Genomic DNA, 26,965 nt, shown 5'->3' with positions numbered 1-26,965 from the left:
TGGTTCAGTATTATAAGCTATATATTTAAAAAAAAGTGTGTATGAATGGCATACCACTGCCTTGAGCCACCTTACAAACCGCAGTGGAGAATTTTTAACCGAGACTCCCGGAAAGGGAATAATACCTTTGAATTTAGCAGTTTTTAAGTACTTCAAATGATTAATTGAAGCCCTAAAAGTTACATGAAAGTCAAGTCAGAGGAAGACATGATAAATAAAAGTAAAATCGATCTAAAAAAAACATTACTCCTGAGATGGCTGGTAATGATGCATAGCCTACAGGCCCATAACAAAATATTAAATAGAACAAAAAAAATAGTTTTTAGCACTCGTTTGACCGATTGTCGAAGGTCAGCAGTAAAGCGCTCCTCTGTCCCACCTTTTCAGAGAGAAGATGGTCTCCCAGTGCTTCTCCGTGAGGTTCTTGATGTGCTGCACCTCGTCCAGCACCAGGTGCCTCCAGCTCCTCCTCAGGAAGTGGCTGTGGTCTTTGAAGAGCAGCTTGTAGGAGGTGAGGACCACGTGGAAGCTGTTGGCCTCATTCCACCACTGCAGGGAGGAGAAGAGAGATCCACTGAACACGTTGCAACCACTTCCATGCTGGCTTTGTTGTAAGTTGCTGAAGAACTCGTCATGGAAGATGATAGAAATGCAGAATGTAACAAAAATGATGCGTGTCCACTCATGTTATGTAGTGCAGGTATAAATAGTGGTTGACTTGATTGAGCTCAAGAGGAAATTATTTTTTTATGGTTCTAACAATTCCGTCGGCAGATTAACATGTGGTGGGGGGTAGGCCAAGGATGTATTTTACTTCCCCAAATAAGATCGGGGCCACAATGATTCGTAATCGCCTTACTACAGGTTGTAGTGTGGAGGGAATACCATGGACAGCTCCTGGGGTTGACACTTGGGAAAGACGATAGCCAATTGGGAGCCACACTGACCGGCCATCACAACAGGAGGCATGGGTCCAACTCACACCTCAATCTGTACAGGTGTATCTTCACGTCATGGTCATGACTTCGTCCATAGTTCTTTAGTAGTTCTTTACGATGTTGTGGTAAAAGGGAGGCTAAAAGCTACCATAGCATGTCCACGGTCTGAATTGTTTGTTTCTGCAAAAAAAATTTTTTTGAAAATTGCAATGACGTGATTGCCTTTGCGATTTGCGAGCATTACGGTTTTGTTAATCAGGACTGGGTTGTTGGAAAGTGGTGTCTGTTATGTGGATTGTACTGGTTTGGCAAAATGTTCGACCCAAACGGTTAAATGTATCTTCATCCGTCGTAAGGGCTGTGGTATCTCACCCCTTCTAAATTTGAAGAATCGTCCAGTGAATGCCAAGCCCAACAGTACACTGAGATCCTCACATGGTAAGATTCGGTTTCATCACAATAGCATAAAGACAAGGCTTACATGGGTTTGTCTACAATGTGCATCATTCACGGACAATGTGCATCAGTCCCAGAAATAACAAGCTACCGTTCTCTTGGCTCTGCGCTCGCGGCCGCTCCCCAGGTACAGCAGGATCTTCAGACCAGGGCACCAGCGCTTGAACTCCATCTCCCAGGTCAGCAGCTTGCAGGTCCTCACCACCACCAAGTGGGGTCCCCAGATGCCTGGAGGCGGAGGGGAAGAGACAGACGGTGAGACATAGACTCATTTCAACTGAGCCTGTGCGACAACGCAGATCTTTCTTGTGATCTCCTAAATGATGGATGCCCACCCTCTTGGCCGGCCAGCTGAGCCATATAGGCCACCGTCTGGACCGTCTTGCCCAGGCCCGTCTCGTCAGCCAGGATGCCGTTGAGGTGCTTCTTGTGGAGGTTCACCATCCAGTCCACGCCAATCTGCTGGTACTCACGCAGGGCACCGTGCAGCAGGACGGGAGCTGGGCTGCGGCTCTGAGAAACGGAAGGAAACAGGAGGAAACATTTTAGTGGAAAATACTAATGTTTTTATTTCCTGTGTGTGTGTGTGTGTGTGTGTGTGTGTGTGTGTGTGTGTGTGTGTGTGTGTGTGTGTGTGTGTGTGTGTGTGTGTGTGTGTGTGTGTGTGTGTGTGTGTGTGTGTGTGTGTGTGTGTGTGTGTGTGTGTGTGTGTGTGCCTCTGTGTGCGTGCGTGTGCCTCTGTGTGCGTGTGTGTGCCTCTGTGTGCCTCTGTGCGTGTGTGTGTGCCTCTGTGCGTGCGTGTGTGCCTCTGTGCGTGCGTGTGCCTCTGTGCGTTCGTCTGTACATGTATGTGCGTGCGTGCGTGCGTCTCTCACAGTGGAGGTTGTTCTGGCACTCCCCTTGGGTAGGAGGACCTCTGTGGCTGCAGCGACCTCCGCTATGTCCCGGATGGCCTTGCCGTCAGAGCCAGTGGAACTGGCCTTGTCTGGCCCCCTGTACTGCTCTACGCTGAGCAGGGAGTCGATGGCCACCTCCTCTGGAGAACTGCTCTCTGGCCACTCCATCTCTGGAGGACGCACAACGACCATTCAAATTAATCAAGCTAAAACAGGTTCCTTTCTTCCTTTCCAAATCACATGTTGCGCCACTATATCACTTAGGTGGAGTCCTGGTTTGAGTGTTGCATATAATACCTTTGATGCAAATTTACAGTATAAACTATTTAAAATAAATACCCTATTTTAGTGATAACGTTAAATAAGGTGTTTAGTTAATAATGGATAAAAGGGGAACCTTCAGTGTCGTCCATGTACTCCTCATCACTTTGGGGACTCAGCTGGGGCCAGTCGAAGCCGTCGGCGTAGGCTCCAGCATACTGCTTCACCAACGCCTCCAAAGGCATCTCAGCTTCAGAGAGAAAGGAAGACTCACGTTCACAAACACATTCTGTATTCACTCACTCTACAGAGTCTATTGTGGCAAAGAGTGAAGGACAGCAAGGATTCAGCCAAGAACGCCGGCAAACACATCACACATGGGAATCACACTCCATTGTAGTGTCTCGACCTCTACCCACGTGTTTGCCTCCAGACTAGAAACAGAAACACAGCAAAGTACCGTCTTTGTTCAGGTCCGCCAACTCAGCCTTGTGTTCAGCTTCGTCCTCTGCGGCCTCCTGCTCCTCGATGGTGCTCTCCTCATCCACTCCTGGGGTAGAAAGTAAATATCAAGCCCAGACAACATCAAACAGCCAACACAGGCTGGGTGTGTCAACCCCATGTAGTTCAATACGCACCTTCTTCACTAAGCAAAGAACTGCACTTCCTCTTCCTGGCGGACACAGGAGGCTCCTGTAAGAACAGAAGATGGGCTAATAAGACAAACCATGGAAGAAAGGCACATATTCTGAACAAATGAGTCCACAATAAACACTGCAGTGTTTACCCAGTGGTAGTTTAAGTACAGTGCTAACCTCTTTTTCTTTGCTCTCTCCAGTGGATGGAGTAGGTGCTGCAACACAATTATAACATTGGATAAGACGAATGGACGGCTCACACTGAATATAAAATACCTAAAATATGTGGGGGTGTGGTGTGTTTACCATAAGAGTTATGTTTTTATGTAAATATGATATAGACATAAACAGCGTATGCTGGAGTTTTACCGGATGCTTTCTGTAGACTCAGCATCTTCAGCCTCTTGTCATAGATTTCAAACTGTAGTTTGATTTCCACAACCTGGAAAAGGAATCATTCAAAAGCACAAGTCAATTTTAATTAAAAGGCGATTTTAGAACGAAGCAACCCTTTTTAAAATTGGTCACCACAATACCTGTTCAATGTTGGCCCAGAAGAACTCCACCTCGCGTGCAATGGTGCTGGCGATGTGGCGGAGGTGCATTTCCTCCTCCTTCTTGGATCTCTCCGCCGACAACTTCTTCTCTTGGTGGTGGCGAGCACAGGTACGCACCAGCTGGAGAGGAGCACGCACGTTTTCAACCACACACTACACACGCGACAAATCTTCGGGGCACAGACACGGACCTCATCTCCGTACCTTCTTGGCGGCGGCCTCTTTCCACCTCCTCTCCTGGGCGAAGTCTGCAGCCATCCACTGCATCTCCTCCAGGAGGTAGTCCCAGTGGGACTTGGGGCGCGGAGCGTCCATGAGCTTGGGAAGCCTGCTGGCCGACCACTGGCCCTCTTTCCTCAGCTCGGAGATACGCTGGTGCACCTGGCTCTCCTGTTACAGCGAGTGGGTTTAAGAGTCAGACACTGGGATTACGGCCAGATGGTCTTGATGAAAGACCCATTGTTAAATCTCCAACATACGTTTTGTGGCTCACGTCTACTCTTCAGTCGTTAAAGGGGACATATTATGAAAACAACACTTTGCCTGGGATTTGGATCGATGTTTTGGGCTCTGGTGCTCCCACACGCATGCAAACTTTGAAAAAAAGTCTGTACATAATTTTTGGAGTGAGATATTCTGCATTTCTGAAAGTACCCCGCCTACAGTTAGTAAGCGGGCGAGTCAGTTTCGGCGCCCCCTCCTACGTAGGAAGGGGGCACAGTTGAATATTACCTCCCACTTCCCCACTCCCCTCCAATCAGAGCATAGCTACGATTTTGTGGACCAGCGGACGAGCAGCTCCGGCGGGGGGAACTCGGCAGAAGCACGGCAGCTCAGCTCCGGGAGTACAATCCCTTTTTCTGCCAGACTGCCGCCGCGCTCCCCTCGCCGGAGCTGCCGGACTGCCGCCGATGCTTCGGGGGCAGTCCGGAGGAGGAGCCATGGAGGAGAAAAGGAATTGTACTCCCGGAGCTGAGCTGCCGGACTGCCGCCGAGCTATCCCCGCCGGACTGCCCCCGAAGCTTCGACTGCAGTTCAGCTCCCGGAGTACACCCGCCGGAGCAGCCGGAAAGCTTCGGCGGCGGCCGGACGGCTTCGACGGCGGCAGTCGAAGCTTCGGCGGCAGCTCCGGCGCGGGGAGCTCGGCGGCAATCCGGCAGCACAGCTCCCGGAGTGCAATCCCTTTCTCCTCCATGTCACGGTCGATGCACTTCAGAGAGTCACGGCCAAAGTTCCTTTCCCCCCCCGATTCTTCTCAACCATGGCCGAGATATCCCCCACTACGAGTCTTTACTTGTTGTGGAATTACCAGAGACGTCAGACGCAGACTTTATGATTCATAGTATCATCCGAGGCGCACATAACTTTTGGCCGTGATATAAGATATAATATTATATAAATACCCATATATATTATTATTATTATCTTATATTATATAGATATAGAGCTCCGGGAGTCCGCAAACGGCAACAATCCCTTCTCTCCATGCTGTGGTTCAGTCTGACAGCTCATTGGTCAATGGGCAGCAGCTCATTAGCATTAAAGCTACAGACACCAGAAACAGCGCATTCTGAAGGGACTGAAACAGAGGGGCATAGCGGTAGACAAGATTTATTTTTTCCTAAATGCTATTTCCAGTAAACAGCTTCAAAAATATGTTTTCTGGAACTCAAATACTATGTTTACTTTTTGGGAAACACCATAATACGTGTCCTTTAAGTGAATGCTTTTTTGTTTTTTTCTGCACACACATGTGCCCCGCATGTGATTTCGACCGTACTGTAGTACAGTACCAACGATAGCCGCCAACGTACCAGTTTAGCCTGCTCCACCTGCTTATCCTGGGAGCCCTCCTGGGAGGACTGCATGCCGGGGGTCTGGCCAAAGCCCCCCAGCTTCACTGCCGAGGTGCCGTTGGTCCCGGCCAGCTTGGACTGTGTGCCGGGATTGACCGTGGAGGCCTGCGGACGGAGCGGACTAGCAGTGTGTGGGGAAGCCACGAGGTTGGTGGTGGCGAGGGCGGGGGACATGGAGGACATAGGCAGGGTGTTGCTCGCGATCCTCTGTACCGGCTGGGCACCGTCAGTGGCGGGGCGGCTCAGAGCCACCGTCTGAGAGGGACGAGACACAACTTTAGTTAGAACGGCTGCAGAAATAAGATGAGAAGAAGCAGTAGTGAATGTATGCCTTCGAGGTGAACTGACCACTTGACCCGACTGTAGCATGACCTGGCCCTGCTGCTGAGCCTGGATCTGAAGATGGAGGCTGGGCTGCAACTGTTGCTGCTGGAGCTGGGCTTGGAGCTGGGCATGGGGGTTGACCGCGGCCAGGAGCTGCCCGGCCGCATGCACCTTTACCTGGGCCTGGAGCTGGCCCCCGGCCTGGGCCAAACTGTCCAGCAGCTGGGGCTGTTGGGAGAGGGTCATGGGCAGGCCCGCCATGGGCATTGCGCCCTGGGGAAGCCTGCCCGGCAGCTGTGGGGGAGGGGTGTGCAGGCTGGCGGCGTTCTGCACCGGAGGACCCTTGGATGGGTCGTACTGCTGCGGGTTGGGTTTCTGCCCTGCAATGTGGACCGACTGAGGGTTTGGGGGCATTCCGCCTAGGTGACAGCAAACCAAATCATAAGGAGGAAGAGAAACAGACACAAAGGGAGGTGTGGAAAGTGGGATGAAAAGAAGGATTAAAAGGGACAAGGTATAATCATTATGGTTAGTGTTTTAGATGATCCTGGTCAAATAAGTACAGGGCAATGTATTTCTGGCTTACCGTTGAATACATATATTGGGACTTTTTTTAGGGGCTCAAACATTATAATTTTATAAGAGACCAGAAGTTGTCTGGTTACTCTGTATGTTAAGAGTGTCTGTTGGCTTCAGCTCTTACTGCTCCTCAGAACCTTGCCTTAATGAACTACACATACTGTATGAATCACCAGGGGAACTAGCTCCCACTGATGGAAAAGAGTGGAAACTAATGGAAATCATACAGCAAAATGATTACAGAAGAAATGAAAATCAATGTGATCTTCTACATGTCACCCAAATAAAACTTTACTTTAATTAATGCAAATCATTGCATTTTCTTCCAATGTCAAGAAAAATGTCGCTAAAAACATCAAGAGAGCTATCATGCAGTAGGAGTTTTTTTTTATCAAGAGGTTTGAGAGAATACAGAGAGAAGAGAGCAGTTTTATAAAGGAAAATTAAACAAGAATCTAGAAGGAAAAAAAGGAACAGATAAGGGAAGGGAAAACAGGAGAGCTAGAGAGCAGACACAGAAACACTGTATGTCGGCATGCAAGAAGCAATGTCATACTAGCGGCAGACGAGGCCTGGCAGGTCCTCCGAGGCGCCGGAGGACCGCCGTACAGCAACACGAAGCACACAGGTGAGCAAGACACACGTCGGGGGGTCGGGTGGGGGAGGGGTGGGGTCTCGGCAGACGACAGCAGGCCTGAGCGGAGCTGTGCACACTGAAGCAGCACCTGCCTTACCTCCCTGCCAGTCAACAAACACCACCTGGCCTAGACGACTGCACCACTCGGGGCCCTGATGCCACCGCACCGCTGCGGGCAACACCAGGCAAGACTCGCGGTCGCACAAAGGATTAAATACCACTGCTGTGGGGGACTGGCCGCCTAGTTAGGTGGTTAGAAAGGAGCCGAGTCAGAACAAAATGCCATGAGGTTAAACGTGGCGACACGAAAACAACATGAGTGTGAGGTGGACAACAAGGAAAACAACCAGAGAAATCAAAAGGACAGTAATCCTGGGGATGTGACGGGTGAAGACTGGAGGTTGAAATGATGTCGTATCCATGTGGAGAAGGAATATGAATGAAGAATGAGAACGCAGGTAGGACGAAGGGAAGTTATCGAATGATAGTGTCCCTGGCGGGAGGGCAGAGCGTCGATTTAGTTTTCTCCGTTTTGCCACTTTGTGATGGGCCGTAAAAATGAGCTGAAAGCCCTCGGCATGACAGAGAGATGTACAAATACAAACTCAAGAACACAAGATGAGGACAGATGTAGACGGATGATCGATATTGAAAGAAACACAAAAAAGGAAAATCATAAGACATGGCATCTTCCCATTGAGTGGCTATTCTTCTTCAGACGTGAACTGTCTTCTTGCCCATTTGTGCTGATAGATAGAGCTGGTGCTGGGAGGGCTAAGCCTTAACTTGTGGCCTTCTGGGGAACTCCAGTGGATGGAAGAGAAGAAGATCGGTTTGTTGATGCTGCCCGGAGGGATCGTTTTTGTTTTTGTTTTTTTTGGAGACGATGCACGTCGGCAGTCAAGTGTTTCTCGTTGTGAAACGCTCAGACTGGGCTACATCCAGCAGCATCGAACAGAACACAGAGGGGCCCGAGAGTGGCACTCCTACCTTGCGCAGTCGGCATAAGCTGCTGGAGCGGAACGCCCGCTGATCCTAAAGGAGATACACCAGGATGCTGGAAAATCAGCCCATGGCGACCAACTTCCATCCGGGATCTCTTAGCCTGATCTGGGATTCAAAACACACAATACCCTCATAACCCGAAAACTACACAAAAGCAACTCGGCACAGAGTGATGACCGTCAGCCCGTGCAGGTCACCTCTCCTTCCTTCCCGGGTTAGGTTAAGACGCCTCTACATAGAGCACTAGTAGAGGAGGCCAAATGGCTAAAAGCAGAAGCAATTAGAAGGGAGAAAATAAACAAAACAAAAAGAAAAAGAAAGCGAACAGGGGGTGGGGTAAACAAAGCAACATAGGAGACACACGAGTCTGCTGTCCTTGCCCTACCTGCTTGGACCATAGCCTGCTGCCTCTTAAAGGCATCCATGTCGCCTGGGTTGGAGCCACCTGGCCCTGCGTGAGCCTGCGAAGGACACAGTGAGGAACCTTATCGAAATGACTCAAATAAAAACAACTTAAGATTGATCAATGATTGTAAACCAACAGGTTCAAATTCTGTCAAAGGCTGTCAAGACAAGAATTGCAACCGTTACCTGAAACTGGGTGGGAAAAGCTGCAGAGACATTTGCTGGAAGCTGTGTTGCTATGGCAACTGGCGTTACTGCCTGGCCATCTTTCCCAGTTCCAACCTTCACCTGAAAGAACCCAAGTTTAAAGTGGCCTTACATCCAGTAATATAACTTACATGATATATTACAACCAAATTATCTGAAACAATTAGATTCAACCTTCTCCCCATTGATTAATCACCACTTAAATACCTCATCATTAATGACCTCAGATTGTTCTTCATCCTCTTCCTCATCGTCAAGGTCCAAGTCGTTCTGCCTCAAGTACGTGTAGAGCGGAACACAGGGCTTCTTCTTGAAGGCCAGGTAGTCCATCATGTTCCCCTGGAGGTGCTGAAGGAAGAACAGCTCTATCAGGTACTCCTTGAAGACTTCCTTCAGGCTCTCCATCTTCTTGCTGTGGTGCTCAAGGCACTGTTTCCTCAAGTGGGCGACCTCCGGGTTGGAGGGGGCGATCTCCTCTAGCTTCTTGGGTGTCTGCTTCTTCATGCCCATGGTCACACTGGTGGTGGGGGTGAGTGACTGGTTAGGGAGGCCTTGAGTAGGGCTGATGAGGGCCGGGCTTGAGGTAGGAATGGAGGACGGCACCGTGAACGACCCTGTGCCCGGTACCCCCATGCCTGTGACCATACTTTGTGCGTTCTTCTCAAATAATGGCCGTGCCAACTGGCCTTGGATGATGCTGCTGATCTGCGGTGGCAGGTTGGAGGTGGTGATGTGGCCGGGGCTACCCAGGTTGGGGAGAGCGGTGCCAGTGGCCACCGGGCTTTGAGGTCCATGGTGGTGGATGGTGCCTCCGGTCTGAGAGTGGGGCTGGGAAAGCCGCCGCTCCCTGATGCTTCCCGGTGCTCCTGGGGACGCCAGCTGAACCTGTCCGGTAGTGGCCGATGTTATCTGGGCAATTCCTGTCCCATCCTGGTAAACAAAGTGGCTGCTCGCAGGAGGACTTCCCAAGCGGACCAACATACCAGCATCGACGAACCTCGTCGGACTCTGTCCACACACCCCCAGCGCTGTGGTGGGGGCCCCAGGCCGTGCTATTCCCTGCAGAGGGACAGGGCTGTGCTGCGTGGGGCTCTGGGGCTGGATGGGTTGGGGCAGGGGGGAAGTGACCTGTAGGTAGGACGGGGCGTGCTCAAACCTCCACTGCTGCGTAGCATGCTGGAAGCCCGGTGATGCTGGGTTCTGGATGGGGAGCGGGGTCAGGGTTATCTGCTGGTTACCACCCACCATCTGACCCATGTTCTGTAAGGTGATGTTCATGTTCTGGCCCGTGACGGGGCTGCGGCTCATGATGATCTGGTAGTTGGGGGACTGGGGCGCTGAGGGGCTGGCCGCAGAGGTGAACGTGGTCAAAGGGGATTGAGGGTGGTTGATGGCAGCTTGCTGCTGGGTAACAGCAGCCGTGGTGGGCTGCTGCTGCTGCTGCTCTTCTGCTTCGGTCCCACTGACGGACTTGGCTCTCTGGAGCTGGCGTTGCACATTTTGTTGTCCACTTCCATGGTGCATTGCGCAACACTTTTACTGTGACTAATTGCGATCTATGGAGAAACATGGAATAGGTCATCGTTATGATCAGGAACAGTGAGGATGATAACCACCAGTGCCCCGTTTTAAATTGCCTGGGTGGGGACTGGCAGGCTGGAGTAGGAAGACAAAACAAGACATGGTCAACCATGATTTACCCATGTATTGTTTTATTGTCGCAAAGCTTGATTTTACCCAACCAATAATTTACATTAGATTAACAGGCATGATTAGATTGTGAGTTAATTCAAACATCTCTTAAGAATAACCTAAAACTCTTTCGATTTGTGTACTTTGAATTATCTTTATTGTGGTCTGTGTGAATAAAATACCAACTAAGAACAGATCACATATCATTACCATGTTGTCCATGTACAATAATATTATCTCACATCATAAGGAAAGGTCAATAAATATGTATTAATTCTCAAACACACAAACTAAACAGAGCTGTCAAGAAACAGGATGTCCATAAACCCACACTGATATTTGTATTATACAAAGAAATGTAGAAGGGAGAAATCATGGAAAAAGCTAACACCCCCTTGATCAAGACAAAATAACTAAATTCGTGGGGGACCTTAATGTGGAATCGTTTTGTCGATGTTGTCCTTCAGGTATAGGGCACATCAATTGTAAATAGTGGAAAGACAAAACATATTCTGTGCCGGTATTTGCTTGATTCTTTCGAAATACATTTTGAAACCGTAATATTCGATTTAAATTAGTATTTCTGGAAGCCTGGCGTTACTGTTATTTGATAAATGTGCCCACATAAGATACAATAATTACAATTTATTGTAATTAATCGAATGACCATCAATTTATGCACCCAGTAATACGCTCCATGTCATATTGTTAATATTAACCCGATTGCCACATTACAATTGAGGAAATAGTTGTTAATACTAAATAAACACCAGATAATTGTCTTTATGTAGACAGGAGCCATGGCTTTGTCTAGTGACTGAAGACGATAATTTCGATCAAACACGACTTCCACATCGTCCAGCCAGCAAGTTATTACTCACGCTGTTAGAAATAAAGATAACAATCGTATCAAGCCATAATAGTAATTAAACTGACACCAGATTGGTCTTTAAATGACAGTATAGGCGAGACGGGATCCAATCTGAACGATCTTTGTTTACGACGTTCAGGCTAAGGACTCTGCACAATATTGAGCCGCTGTATTTTATTAAGCAGGTATACATGTACACAAAGAGTTCACCAAGTCTTTAAATGGATGAACTAAGAACATATGGTCTATCCTGACACCCAACGGACACGTGTATATTATATTATGTGTCACATTCAGAATAATACCTCAACTAGAAACGGGTAGCATGCTAGCTAGCATTGCTAGCTTGTTCATGCTAACCGCCCACCTCTGAATGCTTATTTGTTTAACAACATGAGGTAACTTACTGCGAATTGAGCTTTACAATCGTCTTTATCAATCCCAAGTCATGTTTGCGAAAATCTCAAGCTATGACTAAAGATTATAACGCTAAAATTAAATATCGATATTGCTAATGACAATGTTGTGAGCTTATCTCATTCAGAAACATGGCGATGGCGGCCACCTTTCTGTGACCCGGAAGTGCTCCTTTAGAGAGGAACCTCAGGACGCTGTCGAATGTGAATCAAACAAATAGGTTGTGGTTAGGATTAAATAATGAAACAAAAGGTAGACAGCGAACATTTCTCAGTGTTAATGTGTGGATTATATCAGTACGAAAGTTCTGACATAAAGTTCTTTAGTATTGAGCAATAAGTTATCTGTTGCTGTTTCCACCATTTATTTTGACATTAGAAAAAAATGGAAAACAGATCTGAGGTGTATTTCCTTTAATGACATTATACATATTCTTATGTATCCAAATTATACATTAATTGGACAAATGGCAGCAAAGATGTAGATATTTCTGTTGAATATGTCATTCATAAAACACACAACACTAACTTCAAAAACACTCCAACACCAATTACCATGCATTGTTGTAATCAGGGCTCTCAAGTCTCACGCCTTCAGCGTGAGACACACGCAATTCAACCCATGCACACGCTCACACCCCACACTTCGTATTTCTCACGCAGAGAAATAACCAGGATGGCGCCCACCAATTTGGGCCGCTATTAAACAGTGAAACAGGTAGGAATCAAACAGGTTTCCCGTACGTAGGGTAACCAGACATCCTATTTTGCCAAAATACAGCATTACTTTCATGGTAATAAAAGCCAAGCCTTATAATTCTCAGAACCTTGCAGATGAACAACTACATGTTTTTACACTTTCATTTTCCTATTGCATCTTATCACTTGTTATAGAAAGAAACATAAACCAGTTAAGCACTGTATGAGTAGCTTGGCTACACCTTGGCAATATTTGGTCTGAATAATCAGACTCTTATTTGCTCGTAGATCAATACAGTACTTCATAAAGTTCAATACACGCAAAACCAACCACTGTTTAAGGCATTTTTCAAGTAATAAAACAAATCATTAAAACACATTGCTGGCTGTAATTATTCTCTGTGCAAAATGTTGTACAAAAACAAACACAATTTTTAAGCCGGAAAAAAATTCGGTCAGCCCAGAGCGTATACAATGGGAACTTAACACGTTGCGTCTCTGTAGATGTGCTAAAACAGTCATTTTCAAGATGCCCAACAGTCAGGCTGGGCGCCAATGGACGAGCTGAAGCTTAAGTGGTCGTTTCCCCTGTGTGCGGGACATCAAAGTGCTTTTGTGTATCAACAGTCTGGTGCTCATCTGCCTCTTAGCCAGATGGGTGACGGAAGAACGAAGGCCTTGTTGTCACCACTAAAGATAGCTAGCATGCTGTAAGCTGTGGAGAGAAGCAAGACGTCGCTCGATGCACTGCTTACCTGAAGTAGCAAGACAGAGATAGAGAGAGAAACACACACACACAGAGACAGAGACAGAGACAGAGAGAGAGAAATAGAGACAGAGACAAAAATAATGATTAAATATTGCATGGATCAGAATAGAAGTATCACTAAAACAACCATATACAACTTCTTTATACCAACAACACACTTTTTTTTTTACAACTCAAGCATCTGGTTGCTCGGCGTTTAGTCTTGGAAAATAAAGCACTTACATTTGTCAACGCTCTCAGCGTCGCGTTTCTCCGTGACAACACGGGACAGGCCCTCCATCAGCAGGAGGCCCTTATGGTACCGCTGGATGGATGCCGTGCTACAGTGGAACATCTCATCCAGGGCCGCGGACTGCACCTGGATACCATAGAAACGTATAGGCACACACACACACACACACACACACACACACACACACACACACACACACACACACACACACACACACACACACACACACACACACACACACACACACACACACACACACACACACACACACACTGAATCGAACGTAACAAATAATTATAATGTAATATATGCCCTTTGGTGGGCACTTTGACCTTATCCAAAGTCTTACAATACAGTGAGTGCCTCTACCTGTCATTGAATTGGAGCCTTACCATTTGCACTGCGTGGTTGTAAATAAGTTTCTCTGCTACGATGCCATTGAAGCGGTCCATCAGTCTCTGCTTGTCCTGCAGAAAGCTCTGCAGCCGGTCGTTGAGCGAGCGGCAATACGTCACGCAGGCCTTGTACAACTCGTTCAGTTTCCTGATCACTGCACCAGAGAGACATCCTCAGTGACCATTCTTACAAGCTGCATCTTACACCCAATCCCTGAACTCAAAGTGTGGTGAACAGGCACGTCAGAGAACGCTGCCCTTACGCTGCTTCACAGTGACAGAGGGCAGTAGGCGGCCTTCTTTGATGTCCTCTTTAGCGGCGCGCAGTGCGGAGGACAGGAACTCCTCACACTTCATGTACAACAGCAGCTGCTCTGCGTGGCTGTAGGATATCCAAGAGGGTAAAGGCCAAACCATACATGATCAAAAATAACATGTGTTGTGTGTACAGTTTGCGTGTGCCTAGGTTGGTCAGGCCAGGCCGTACACAGAACAGAGCAAAAGGCTGACCCCACTCACTGACCTCCACTCTCTGCTGAGGAGACTGATCTGATCCGTCACCAGGCTTTGCTGCAGGAAGGATACGTCAGGGCTGCTGCTGGCCTCCAGGACTTGGTCTTTGGAGAATGCCACCTCCATTACACAGTGGACAAAGGCCAGTGTGAAGCGGAGCTCCATTAGAGCATTTGTATGTGCCTGCTGTGGTTGTAGGGGTTAGAAAGACTATAGTCAGCACTTAAAACACCCTAAGAAGCTTCTTTTATAATCTTTTATATTTGATCTCCTTTTATTATACTATTGTTCATTTCCCATCTGGGATCAAAATAATCCTCTTATCTCATCGTAATTTATTAGCCCCACCGACCCATGGCTTCAACAGATCCACAATGAATCTCGAACTCCACTGAGGGTCTGTTTATATGTGTACTTACCTCCATCAGCGTGTCGTCTGGGAGCTCAGGAGGGTGGAAATCCAGGGTGCTCTCTTGGACCCCGTCCATGACCTCAACGTCACTTTCTCGGTGGGCTCTCCTGTGAAGATGGCTGCCGAAGAGCCAGGCTGTACTCATGAAGCTGGGGCTTTCTGGAGTGGAGAATACAGACAGGGTCAGTCCAACCCGTGCACTCTTTAACAGAAATTATTCACAGAAGCAATACCTTTATTTTAGAGACACAGAGAAAAGGCGAAATAAAAAAATAATTGGTAGATTACTCAAACAAAGATGTATCTATCAATATATTTAGAGAAGTGTTCATGTTATTTAGATGAATACATCACACATAAGGTAAATCCAGCATTTTACATGGAGTTTGAATATAATAACTGATCTCAAACCAACTTAAAAACAAATGACTATTCCTCCTATATTAATCTAACAATAACCACTTCCATAAAGAAATGTGTGTCATTAATGCCGGGGGTTACTGTTTTTATCAGATATTTTTTTATCAGAAAGTAAAAGGTTAATAAATTCATTTATTAGATCACTATTGGTCAAAGGAAATTAACTTGTGATCATTATGCTGCCTTATCTTTGAAACAAGTGAAAATATCGGTTCCAGACATTTAATGACACCAAAACTGTTGACGTGGAAATGTGAACAGTATAATCATAGTAATAATAGTCTTTATTGTGAGCCATCAAGCTGTGGTGAAGAACTGTACCAGAGAATATCCGAGGAGGGGTGTTTCCTATGGATGGAGAGTCAGCAAACGCCACAACCGCAGGACTGACTGACAGCCCTCCTGCAGTTCTCAGACACCCACTAGGTGAGGCTGTGGGACAGGGAAACGTCGAGGGCTGAATGATCACAGGTGGCCAAGAATTTGACCTGGCCTGACTTACTTAACAAGCACAGAGACCTCTTGCCAAGACTCACATTATCTCAAATAGCATTACTTAACTAATCGACTCCCTTGAGGACCCAATACATTTCTCAAACCCCCCATACCTGCAACAGCCTTATCCCTGGTCCCTGCTATGTCAACGCTCTTCTCAGAAAGCGGGCTGTCGTGAAGCTCTCCCTGCAGGAGCTGAGTTCCAAAGGCAGCCTTCAGCAGCATATCAGATATCCTGCCTGTACTCCATGACCTGGGCACCCAAAACAACTCCATGACTAATCAGACAACAGTGTTTATGCTGTAATGATGAATCAAACAACAGCATTTGCATAACACCGCGGGCCAGAGATTAAGGCGATTATTAAATACAACAACAACTAATTAATTAATTGCTTGATTCAAAAGGCAGCCTCCAATTCAGTGCTGGTTGGAGTTGCATGAAGGATTGTTTTACCGCTTTAAGGGGCTGTTGGTGTTCTCCTGCGGCCATGCTGGCTTTGTCCGAGGGGTGGAAGAGGGGCCATGGGTTGGCAGGTTCGGAGCCGTCCATACCTGGTTTGTAATGGATAGTGGTGCAAGTATTGGATAATTGTTAATACAAATGAAATCAGGCAAAGTCTGTCATTATCCACACGATAAATAAAAATATATACAAACAAACAGTGAATCTGACACACGGGATTGGTCAACAACGATACAGGTCAACATCGGGAAATCCAGGGGGAGAACGTTCAACTTTTTAACTGAAATATCTGATCAAATATCTCAAATATTATCTTTGATTCTTTTCAATGATAACCGTAACATTTGATTTAACATCATCATTCAAAGCCAACCTTGAGGCTCTGGGGGGCCGCCGTGTTGATATCCCTGCAGGGGAGGCTGTACTGGGGTCTGGGGTCAGCTGGCGTCCTGGAGCTCAGAGGGCAGGCCTGCTCTGGGGTCCCGGGGGAGCACCCTACTACAAAAGGGACAAGACACAGACAGAGGGTTCAGAAAGACCAGTATCAGGACTATCCTGTCCACTGCATGAAGCAGACCAGATGCTACCCAGGGGCGATTGTAATTGAGCCAACATGCTGTATTGAAGTACAGCAGAATGGATGAAAGATAAAGCTTAAATATTTATAATTTGTTGACGCCCAGCCTGACTGCTGTAATATGAGAGTCAATGACTGCAAAGTGGACATTAGGGATGGGCAAAATGATTATTTTCCGGGAACTAGTTCTTTCAGTTCAGTTCACTATAACGATTCGTTTGTTTCATTCGTTTGTTTTGATTCGTTCGCTACGTCAGATTACGTCATTTGGTGTCTGCCCCCCCCCCCCCCCCCCCCGCGAGACGGCCGTGAGCATAATTTAAACGACTTCTAGGCTCTAACCCCCGTGAAAATCGAGAAGATATACTATATATATCATAACCGAACGCCCCACCAATATTCATACCACTTGCTTACTCTCTATATTTCATTCATGGTTTTACATTTATAATTTTATTTTACTTTACATTTAATTCTTCATTTTTCAGGCATTACAGAACTTTCATGGTCATAAATAAAAAATACGAACTGCAGTTTAATTTCTTTGTTTGTTCTTAAATTGACGTAGAATGGAGCAAAGATTGGGAAATGCGTTTATCCAATAAACAGTCAAGTCTATTTTCGAAAAAAATGTAGGGGGATATATGAGTGGCCCCACGTCGAATGGTATGACCCAAGATACGTCAGACAGAGAAAGCGGGCATATTCGACGGTACCGCCTTGTCATTGGTTTACCCAGGTGCCATCGCAACACCATTGCTACCTCTCATTGGCTGAATCTTTGAGAACGTTGTAGACTCAATCAATATAAGTCGCGGGGAGACGAAGCTCTGTTCGTTTGTATATTTTATTTACGTGACCATATTTTTGGTATATGTTAAAAAAAAAAGAATCAAAGAACCAGTTCTTCTTGTTTTAGGGAACCAGTTCTTGTCGTTCACGTTCGGGATTCGTTCGTTGTGAACGAATCGGTCGCGACCGACTCATCCCTAGTGGACATATGTTACGCCTAATATGCAATAGCAGAGTAACCTTTCAAAAACCAGCTGGCTCTTTAACAGCCAAACTGAGGGAAAGCTCTCCTAAACGGCATTGATAGGTGAAGTGGGGAACAGTGGTGGATGCCAGCGACCTTGTGTAGAAAAGCGACCAGGTGAAGCGGCTCCAGCCTGGAGCCGCGGGGAGGAGGACAGTGGGGAGCCTCGACGTGGCTGAGCCCCGCCAGACCTGCACTCTCCTGTGGAGAGTCTGCTGCTGCCCCCAGCACAGAGCATAGCCCTGAAACATACACACAAGCTTCCAGTTACATCCCTGTTGAGATAAGGCAACAACGTCTGACTCTTAAGGATGGCGGAGAGTTGGACGGTGCTTCCTCTCACAGTCCATCGATGAACACAAGGCTCCTAAAGGGTTAAATTGGTATGGCTTCTAGCGTGCAGTCGTTTGCCAGAGGAATGTTACCAGGGTACCAGAAAAGAGTGTTTTCCGAAGAATTCCCCCAAAAACTTGTGTACGTTGTGGGCAGTTTATACCTCGTGGATCCATGTAGGCCCGCAGGCTGGAGGTTTTGCTCCATGCGCTGGTAGTTGTGGATCTGAGTGGGGACGGGAACGGCCACTGACTGCTGGTAGTTGCTGCAGTTAAACCCCACAGTCCTGCTACACAGAGCGAGAGAGAGAACCGAGAGGCAAGAGTGAGGAGATACAGGATAGAGAAATGTACGAGAGGAAAAATAATTCAATTTTTTTTTTAACCACATTTTTCAAAGGTTACCGAATTAAAATATGTACAGCTCATCCCCAGTGAGCATAACGTCTTTACCCCACTCCTACCAGATTAATCTCAAACATCCATCCATCTATCATAGTTTTACCTGGTGGGTTTAGCTGGAGACTGCGGCGATGAAGAGGGGGAAGTCCTGTTAAAAAATGAAAATATAATAAATAATGAAATCCATACATCCTATTACTACTATATTATAAGTATGTCTACTTGTGTATGACCTACCCCCTGTATATGAGGCAGCCCTCATAGGGGGAACCATCTCCCACTTCAGTGGATTCACCTTGGAAGGTAAAGGCACCGAGGGAAGTTTAATATGCAACTACTGAGAACACACTGTATATAGTCATGTCTTGTGCAGAAATCCTTTCTTACTGGGAAACTGGGCCGGCACCATAACATAGTCCTCCCCGTAGGATGAGTCGTCCTTCCTGCCCTGAAGGGGGGGCGCCATTGGCCGAGGGTGGTCCACTGCCCTGTGGGCCGGGGGCCGATGCTTGTTCCGGGTTTTGTGCTGAGGTGGAGTCATCTCCTCATCGGAATGCTGAAGAGCAGCAGGAGAACGAGGCAAGAGGAACACTTGGTCAATAGGCCGATGAAGTTAACAGGGGCCGATAAAACAGTGTAGTATCAACATTTGACCAGATTGAAGGTTATTTTTACAGACACCATCTTTCATTCAGGGCATTTAGCAGACGCTTTTATCCAAAGTGACTAACAATAAGTACACTTTGAAGACGAAAGAGAAACAACAATATATCGCTGTCGGTACAGTAAGGATGTTCTTTGAAGTGCCAAGCACGAACAATCGCAAGGTTAACCCATTCCCTGTATACAACAAAGAAAGCTAGGATAAGATGCTACAGGATGCTAAGTACTATTTTAAAGTGCAAGGACATACAACATACAATAAGTGCATAAGACGGGTGTTGGGGGGGGGGGGGGTTAAGGGGGGAAGGCCATGCAGAGTCTAGGTGAACTCTGAACCACACATACATAAAAACACTTACATATTGAGGGGAGGGCTGGTTGGAGATGGAGGAGCCGCTGGAAGAGCTAGCAGAACCAGACCCAAAGCTGGGGTAGGACGGGATCATGGGAACCGGAGAAGCTAGAATGAGACAGAACCCGTTATGGATCTGAACGGCAGCGGCTGCCTCAGAGTCCCCCTTATTCCATGCGTCAATCTCGAAGCCTACACACATTTCTTTGGAGTTTGACTTGATTCCAGGAAGGGGTGGCTGAAGAACTCGTCTGCGGGGAGAAGATGTCAGGAATACGTCAGGATGAGGAGTGTTGAAAACGTGACTCAGTGATTAGGAGGCGTGGGGTCTCAGGGGGCTTACCGAAGGTCATCCGATCCTTGTGGTTCCTCTGCAGGAGGCCGAGGAGCAGATGGCGGAGGTGGACGGAGGTCTCCCGTGGGATACTGAGGTGAAACAAGCAGACTTTCTGCTTAGCTCAACCCTTTAACAATGTTAATATTCAACGCAAACACGAAAAACCTGCTGGGTAATGGGTGCCGTAGTTTGGCCGACTCCAACTGTTATGACAGCCATGCTTCATGCTTTTAGGAGGCTTACAGTGAAGTCAGATAAAGGTCATGAGGGGCAGGTGGGGAGGTTGGGCATCTTGCTCATGGAGGCTTACAGACGATGGGATCAAACCCAGTATCTTTTGGCTGGAAGTCGAAAACTCAATACACTTTACTAGGCTAAGCATTTATTTAGAATCAATTTGTAAAGGTACTTAGAATAACTACATGCACAAGTATGTATTGTAAAGCTATGGAGCATATACAAGTATGTTGTATAATGTTATGGAGCATACACAAGTATGTAGTGTAACATTACGGACCATACACAAGAGAAACTAGCAACAAAGGGAATCATGTTCTTCTAATTCTTCAAAGGGCGCCAGTCTGCCAAGAGAGTTGGCAGGCTGGGACGTGGCACCGCTGGAGCAGCCAGGGATTAGCGAGGCGTCTTGCTCAGGATAGGCCTAGCAGCAGGTATTTCCTGCAGTGGCTGAATCAGCTGGCTCGACAGTACGGGAAAGAACCAAACCAGGAGGTATCTAACAACCATCGAGGGCATCCTGAAAAACACAGCGTGTTCAGCTTTAGGTATGAATACATACATGTGTTTTTCTGCTGGTTCCAGTCTCTTGCTAGTGTGCACTATGTTTTATATTTCAAGTATATTATTAAACCCTGCTGAGGATTTATACAATTTCAGAAGAAAATCATTTTCTGCATATTTTTGGTTTATTGAGAGAAATCGATGAGAATGACGCATAACAGATTTATTACCATCCCATCACGCCTATAACTGGTGCTGTGTGTGTGTGTGTGTGTGTGTGTGTGTGTTCCTATGCCATCTGTTTATGTCTGTGCTAAGCTATGTGGGTCAGGTGGAAAGTGATCGCAGCTCAGAGAAGTTAAAAATAGAACAACAAGAAAACCACAACCTTCATGACCTCACCGAGCATGCACGCACGCGCACGCGCACGCACACACACACACACACACACACACACACACACACACACACACACACACACACACACACACACACACACACACATCAAAGGCTTCATCTTTGCAACAGATGACCCTGGTTGCGAGCAAAGCCCTTGGGAACAGAGCCCACATGTACACATCAGCCCTGGACACGTTCCAAGTCTGTGGTAGGAAAACATCAAAGCTGAGGCGTTCATTGTGTCTGTCAGGCGCTCATCTAATAATCTATCCAAGTGTGAAGAGGAAATACCTCAGGCTACACTTAGTGAACAGCGCAGTCTATGCAATCAGCTTTCACTGGAAGACAATGAAAAAAGTCGTGCAGGAGCCCACCACACTGTAGTAGTACTATACTCTCTGGGTCTGGCTCAGGAACCAACAACAGAAACACAGCCAACTACAGTCAGTCAATCAGTGTCAGGGTCACGGGGATCGAGGTTGTCTCGTGTGCGTCCATGGGGCGCTTTATGAGTTGTCAATGCATGGGGTTGCCGTTGAGTGACAAAAGACCCACGCGATGTGAGCGCACGTTGGGGGGGAGTTGGCATGGCCGTGCCTCAGAGCAGGGACAGATGTAGGGGGTGCCTGCGCCCGGGAAAACAAGCATGAGGCCGGGACCCCGGAGGTACTGACCTGGGGAGCAGATTCCCGTTGCTTTCGTAGAAGAGCCGGAGCTCCTGGGGGGTGCTGGCCTGCACACACACACACACACACACAAACACACACACACACACACACACGATCAATGTGGTATAGAAGTATGCCAAGCCAAATGAAACTGCGAGTGTGCTCGCTCAGTAATAGTATCCAGAACTCTGTCATTCTCAGCGAAAGTGTATTCAAGGAAACCACGCCATGAATACCCCCAGCATCAACAAAGGCGTTGCACAATCCAATACCTCACAACTGTTTACATCTCTCAGCTTGACAATCAATAAGTAAAACATTACAAAATAACAATTAAACAAGGCATAGGATAGTTAGCATGAAGCTATACTGTGACATAAACGAGGTGACATTTTGTACTACTTTCCCTAGCAGTCATAACAGGTTGTGAAACCATGTTTGTGCTGGGTCCAAAGAAATGGCCTGCAGCCATTTCCACATACTGTAAACAAGGGCTCTTTCCTAACAAGCATCAATTGGTTCCCCCTCAGTTAGTTGCCCAGATCAGTCACAGATTAAGACATGTGATGTTTACTGGTTGATAGGAATATATTTGCACTTTCTGAATTGAATCAACAGAGAGACAATGTGTGAAGCCAAATGTAAAAGCACAGCTTGGCCATGTACAGGCTACAATAATAAATAAAAGAACAGGTGTGTGTGTGTGTGTGTGTGTGTGTGTGTGTGTGTGTGTGTGTGTGTGTGTGTGTGTGTGTGTGTGTGTGTGTGTGTGTGTGTGTGTGTGTGTGTGTGTGTGTGTGTGTGTGTGTGTGTGTGTGTGTGTGTGTGTGTGTGTGTGTGTGTGTGTGTGTGTGCGTGTGTCTCACGTAGAAGGGTGCTTTCCCAGTCAGACACTGGTACACTACTGTGCCGATGCTCCAGAGGTCAGCCCTGGCATCGTAGTTCTGGGACATGATGACCTCCGGGGCCTGAGGGCAGACAAACAGATTACAGCCCAGGAACAGGGGGTCCATATAGGCACATACTATGTCCAAGGAAGGTGGGCTGAAGGGCTCTGATCCTCACCATGTACATGGGAGAGCCACAGAGGGTGGCCGCCATCGTGTTAGTCTGGAGATGGCGAGCAAACCCAAAGTCAGCTGTACAGAGAGAGAAGACAAAGGAGGTAAGGTGATTGAGTGAGTGGGAGTGTGTAATACAGTCACAGCAAGTGCCGAAAGACAGCGGATCAATTGACAAAGACATTGTGGTCACTTAATGTCCTCGCAATTTCCCCAACCCCATTTCCAGAAAGCACATAAAAAAGGTAAAGACCCTCTCTCCCCATCCCCAAGAGAGTCTCTGCCTCAGTCTCTCTCTCGCATTGGGATGTTTGTGTACCTTTATTCTGCAGTTGGCCAAATGTGACGTCAATAAAGAGTTGAAGAAATTTGCCTCCCTCACCGATTTTGAGGCAGGTGTTGCTGGGACTGATGCGGCGGCCGGGGGGGGAGCAGAGCAGGATGTTCTGGGGCTTCAGGTCCCGGTGGATGATGCCTCTGCTCTGCAGGATCTTCATAGCCCTGGAGATCTGCTGCAGGAACACGCGGATGGTGTCCTCGCTCAGGGTACGCCGAGCTGCCATGAAACACAACACACAGGAGGAAGGTGATGGGATGGAGCCAACAACTTTCTCACAACCTTGAATGCGGCAAAACAAGCACGTTCATGGTACATTGGAATCTGAATATAGTACTTGCATGGCAATGAGCATGCCATGTCTTCTTCCCGCGTCATAATTCCTGATTTGCATCTTCACCTCAAACTAGGGCTGGGTGATTTGGCCTAAAAATAAAATCTCAGATTTTTAAAACCAAACCGATTATGATAAAAAAAATTAGCTAAATGACAAATATAAATGTATTTGAAGTTTGGATTTTATTTGAAGATTAACAATGATTAACAAAAGTAAAATTTGGTTGCCAAAGACTTTGGCCAAACTCTTAACACCCACCATTTTTTCAATGATCAATTTTCTTTTTAAAAAATAGAAAATTTACCATAAATTCGAATTGCGATTAAAAATCGATTAATCGCCCAGCTCTACCTCAAACCGAATGACAATTCATGTAAACTAATAAACGTTTATAGGCACCAGAAACACCACATGTTGAAAGGTAAAATAGCCAGCCTTCAGCCTCATCTTGTCCAGTATATGTGTGTGTGTGTGTGTGTGTGTGTGTGTGTGTGTGTGTGTGTGTGTGTGTGTGTGTGTGTGTGTGTGTGTGTGTGTGTGTGTGTGTGTGTGTGTGTGTGTGTGTGTCTCTGTCTGTCTGTCAACAGGTGCACATCAGACACACTTAACTGCTTTAACAACATGTGCTCGTTTTGGGCAGTAGCCTACATCCAAGATGGTGGAAGACGAAGGAGAACAAATGTAGGAGGGGAGAAGAAGAGCTCACTTCTTAAACGTGGTTGAAGATTAGCACATGTTACTGTCAGCTGGGGGAAAAGATGTGATGTAAGCCTGTGTGTCTATGACTGACGTTCTCTTTCCTCTGAAGGGCAGGAGATAAGGGAATGACAGATGGGAGGATTGTTAAACTTTTTCCGAGCATTGCCCCTGAGCTGTAAATAGCACCGTGGGCCTTCTGGCACGGACGCAATCGGTGGGCATGCTCCCAGAGACCTGCTAGAGTAGAGACCTGAATTAGACAGTGTTTGAATATAGAACCACCAACGCCAGTGTGGCGGCTTGGACTTGGAGATCTGTTTGGTTGGGCCTCCTGGTAGAGGGGGTCCTATGGAGTCATTGGGAGGACATTTCAAACCAGGATGTATTTAGTTTTCATGAAACACTGCTGTCATACCACACTTTGGAAGATTAGTAATATATATATATATATATATATATATATACACACACACACACATGCATTGTACACTATACAACACTAATTGATTGCCTGCAAGTCTACATGTTTACACTAGGGATTAACTATCTTGTAACAATGTGTAGCGTCCCAGCAACGACTCACCGGCCTCACACTTGTTGGCTTAACACTCAGGAAAATGACAGACACCCGACACCAGGTTGTTATTACGATGTAACGAGCTGTGAACGGAGGAGTGTCTGTCCGGATTAGTGTCCGTCAGGGGGAGTGTATGTCAGGAGAAGGGCTTGGTGTGTGGCCTCCCCCCTCCCCACACACATCGCTACGGTCGGAGTGCAGGTGTCAAGGAAAGAGCTCACCATGGGGTTGAATGTAGGAAAACTCACCATGCAGGTATTCAGCCAGGTCGCCTCCGTTGCAGTACTGCAGGACAACAGAAAACAAGTCTGTGTTAAAGCAAGAATCCAGCACACTCACTGTACAGTTAACGTTCATTTTGATTGTGGCTTACCTCCATGACGAGATAAACACATCCCCCAATCTCCTGTTGGGGAAAATAAACTTTTCAATTGTTACAGAGATATATTGAACACACTTCTACAAGCTATGACCCTACAGAGATATAGAAGGTAGTGTAGGGTTATCGGTAGTGCAGACAAAATTGCTTTACCCAGAGGCCTGTGTAACAGATCCACTATCTATCTTTTCTTCTGTCAACACCAGAGGACATGACATGTTACACTAACTAAACCCTCGGACCACAGCGTCTCCCACCTGGCCCCCCTCCATGACTCACAACAGGATGGGAGGGGGGAGAAACCGAATATTGAATTCGATTTAAGAAACGGGCGGTTTGATGACAGGTGAAATACTCACAAATACTGGGATTAATGAGTCATTCACCTTCATGCTTTATCAAAATGCATCGATTGAGCCTAATACGGGGTAAGTCTTTCATATACTACCAGGGCAGGTGTTACATCCCCCACATTGTGGTACAACAATTGAGGCCTATGTCATTTGGGAAGCTGTTGTCTCAGCAGCCTGGTGTGAGCTACACAGGGCCATCTCTTTTGATATAGCTGACACAGAGGATCAAATGGCTTATCACAGTGCATCCACTAGGAGTGGTGAGAACCGGCACACAGACATACAGGTGTTTCGAGACATATCCTGTCTGGAGCTGTCACTCCTTCTGATAGGCCAACACCTATGTCCTGCATTTCCCTGTGGATACAAAGTACTCCTCTGCTCTATCTCTAAGCCCAATTTGCGTGTGTTCGGAAGCCCAATGTAGTGCGTGTGTAAACTTTCACAATGTTAAAGAGGAATCTTTTTAAATAAATCCCACATGGAAAAGATTTCCCATGAAAACTACAACAACCAGGGAGCCAGCTCTCTCCCCTACACGTGCGGATGATGACGCGCAATGTTTTCGCACATGTCATAGAACCACGCTTGTGTTTGCGTCCCCACTGAATAACACACGGATGTCTGGTAGTAGGCCTACGGGGAAACGGGATACACTTAAGTGTGGTTCAAGGAAAAGTAAATCCAACCCTACCTGATAGTCGAGTAGACCGACGATGTTTTCATGTTTGAGTTCCTTGGAGCGAGGGAGAGAGAGAGGGACTTTCAGCATTGGGAATAAAACCATAACGCACATTTTAATGAGGTGATCAACGTCATACCTCATACCTTCAGGATCTTAATTTCTTTCCCGAGGAGGACTTGGGATTTGGCCAGATTCTTCTTGTTGATGCACTTTATTGCAACTTCACAATCGCGCTTCTTCAAAAGAAAAACATAATGTTACCAACAACAGCAAACAGCCAGTATGAACACCAGATGATGAGATGAAAACAAGTGAAGTACCTCTTTATGTCTCCCCTTGAACACCACAGCGAACGCACCGTGACCGATAAGGTCCTTCCTGCTGAACTCGAAGCTGCCCACAGTCTCCATGGATCAAAGAAGGACGGAAACTGTTCCACACAATCAGGACTTACAGGAGATCTTCTCGTTCACAATCATGTCCATGTCATCCATTTAAGATGAAAGATGTAAGATGTATTAATCACAGCTAAATCCAGATCGTTGTGGTGACGCGTATGCGCGTTGCGCAGGCGAGAAAGACGAATTATGTCAACTAAATATGTCTGCCAACTTCTTTTACCTCTGACTGGACCTCATATCTAAAATCCCCTGACAATAATTAATACATCCCTGATTTGGATGATGTCTCAGCAGAAAACCACTCAACAAAGGGCATACTCGTTATCCAGCTTTACTGTCTTAACTTTGTAGGACGGCTGCCGCTGTAGTTATTCATATCAGAGCGCGCATGCGCACTGGAGGCTGCAGACAACACTCGCCTCGCTTTGGTTTCGTAGGCCTACTGGCTGTCATCATTTCTGCAACTAAGTTGTATAAGCAACTAGGGTGC

The 26,965-nt window shown here is 46.8% G+C and overlaps 2 protein-coding genes across 9 annotated transcripts in view; both read right to left on the bottom strand.

The window, feature by feature from the left end:
- ep400 (E1A binding protein p400) overlaps positions 1-11,910 on the bottom strand; it is a 37,968-nt gene extending 26,058 nt beyond the window's left edge. For 5 of the 7 annotated variants that reach the window (XM_060055005.1, XM_060055006.1, XM_060055007.1 and 2 more), the window contains exons 1-17: positions 11,730-11,910; positions 8,967-10,315; positions 8,739-8,840; positions 8,533-8,608; positions 5,951-6,345; positions 5,561-5,857; positions 3,951-4,136; positions 3,726-3,866; positions 3,559-3,631; positions 3,367-3,404; positions 3,190-3,244; positions 3,012-3,101; positions 2,688-2,801; positions 2,270-2,460; positions 1,730-1,907; positions 1,486-1,622; positions 380-549 (exon numbers count right to left, since the gene is read on the bottom strand). In XM_060055005.1, coding sequence (XP_059910988.1) covers positions 380-549; positions 1,486-1,622; positions 1,730-1,907; positions 2,270-2,460; positions 2,688-2,801; positions 3,012-3,101; positions 3,190-3,244; positions 3,367-3,404; positions 3,559-3,631; positions 3,726-3,866; positions 3,951-4,136; positions 5,561-5,857; positions 5,951-6,345; positions 8,533-8,608; positions 8,739-8,840; positions 8,967-10,283 — 3,560 coding nt within the window. In that variant the 5' untranslated portion in view covers positions 10,284-10,315; positions 11,730-11,910. Of the gene's footprint in view, positions 1-379; positions 550-1,485; positions 1,623-1,729; positions 1,908-2,269; positions 2,461-2,687; positions 2,802-3,011; positions 3,102-3,189; positions 3,245-3,366; positions 3,405-3,558; positions 3,632-3,725; positions 3,867-3,950; positions 4,137-5,560; positions 5,858-5,950; positions 6,346-8,132; positions 8,357-8,532; positions 8,609-8,738; positions 8,841-8,966; positions 10,316-11,729 lie in introns of those variants that run through there. The other 2 variants (XM_060055008.1, XM_060055011.1) reach the window with 2 other exon arrangements.
- Positions 11,911-12,137: 227 nt separating this feature from the next.
- ulk1a (unc-51 like autophagy activating kinase 1a) lies at positions 12,138-26,870 on the bottom strand. Of its 2 annotated transcripts, none has more exons than XM_060055012.1 (27): positions 26,395-26,870; positions 26,218-26,310; positions 26,084-26,125; positions 25,031-25,063; positions 24,906-24,942; positions 23,090-23,263; positions 22,712-22,785; positions 22,513-22,614; positions 21,653-21,711; positions 19,845-19,927; positions 19,702-19,752; positions 19,509-19,609; positions 18,874-19,042; positions 18,724-18,781; positions 18,590-18,634; positions 18,249-18,374; positions 17,849-17,994; positions 16,513-16,637; positions 16,131-16,228; positions 15,787-15,926; positions 15,500-15,610; positions 14,766-14,917; positions 14,357-14,532; positions 14,097-14,215; positions 13,831-13,988; positions 13,429-13,564; positions 12,138-13,192 (listed from the first exon to the last, which is right to left on the bottom strand). In XM_060055012.1, exons 1-27 carry the CDS (start codon positions 26,482-26,484, stop codon positions 13,128-13,130), a joined length of 2,763 nt encoding a protein of 920 aa, XP_059910995.1. In that variant the 5' UTR covers positions 26,485-26,870; the 3' UTR covers positions 12,138-13,127. The 2 variants fall into 2 exon arrangements, with proteins under 2 accessions (XP_059910995.1, XP_059910996.1); XM_060055013.1 differs by having other exon boundaries at positions 26,211-26,310; positions 26,395-26,410.
- Between the last annotated feature and the right edge of the window lie 95 nt (positions 26,871-26,965).

The sequence above is a fragment of the Gadus macrocephalus genome, chromosome 6 (genome assembly GCF_031168955.1).
Source record: "Gadus macrocephalus chromosome 6, ASM3116895v1".
NCBI classification, from domain to species: Eukaryota; Metazoa; Chordata; class Actinopteri; order Gadiformes; family Gadidae; genus Gadus; species Gadus macrocephalus.
The sequence above is the reverse complement of the archived record's forward strand: the minus strand, read 5'-3'. Positions and strand labels throughout refer to the sequence as shown.

Excerpts from the sequence above, each read along its gene's own strand:
- ulk1a (XM_060055012.1), bottom strand. The coding sequence starts at position 26,484 with ATGGAGACTGTGGGCAGCTTCGAGTTCAGCAGGAAGGACCTTATCGGT. Across the intron at positions 23,264-24,905 it reads CCTGGCTGAATACCTGCATG|CTCGGCGTACCCTGAGCGAG; the intron begins GTGAGTTTTCCT and ends GTTTCATGGCAG. Across the intron at positions 14,918-15,499 it reads CCCTCCTCGGATATTCTCTG|AAAGCCCCAGCTTCATGAGT; the intron begins GTACAGTTCTTC and ends TCTCCACTCCAG.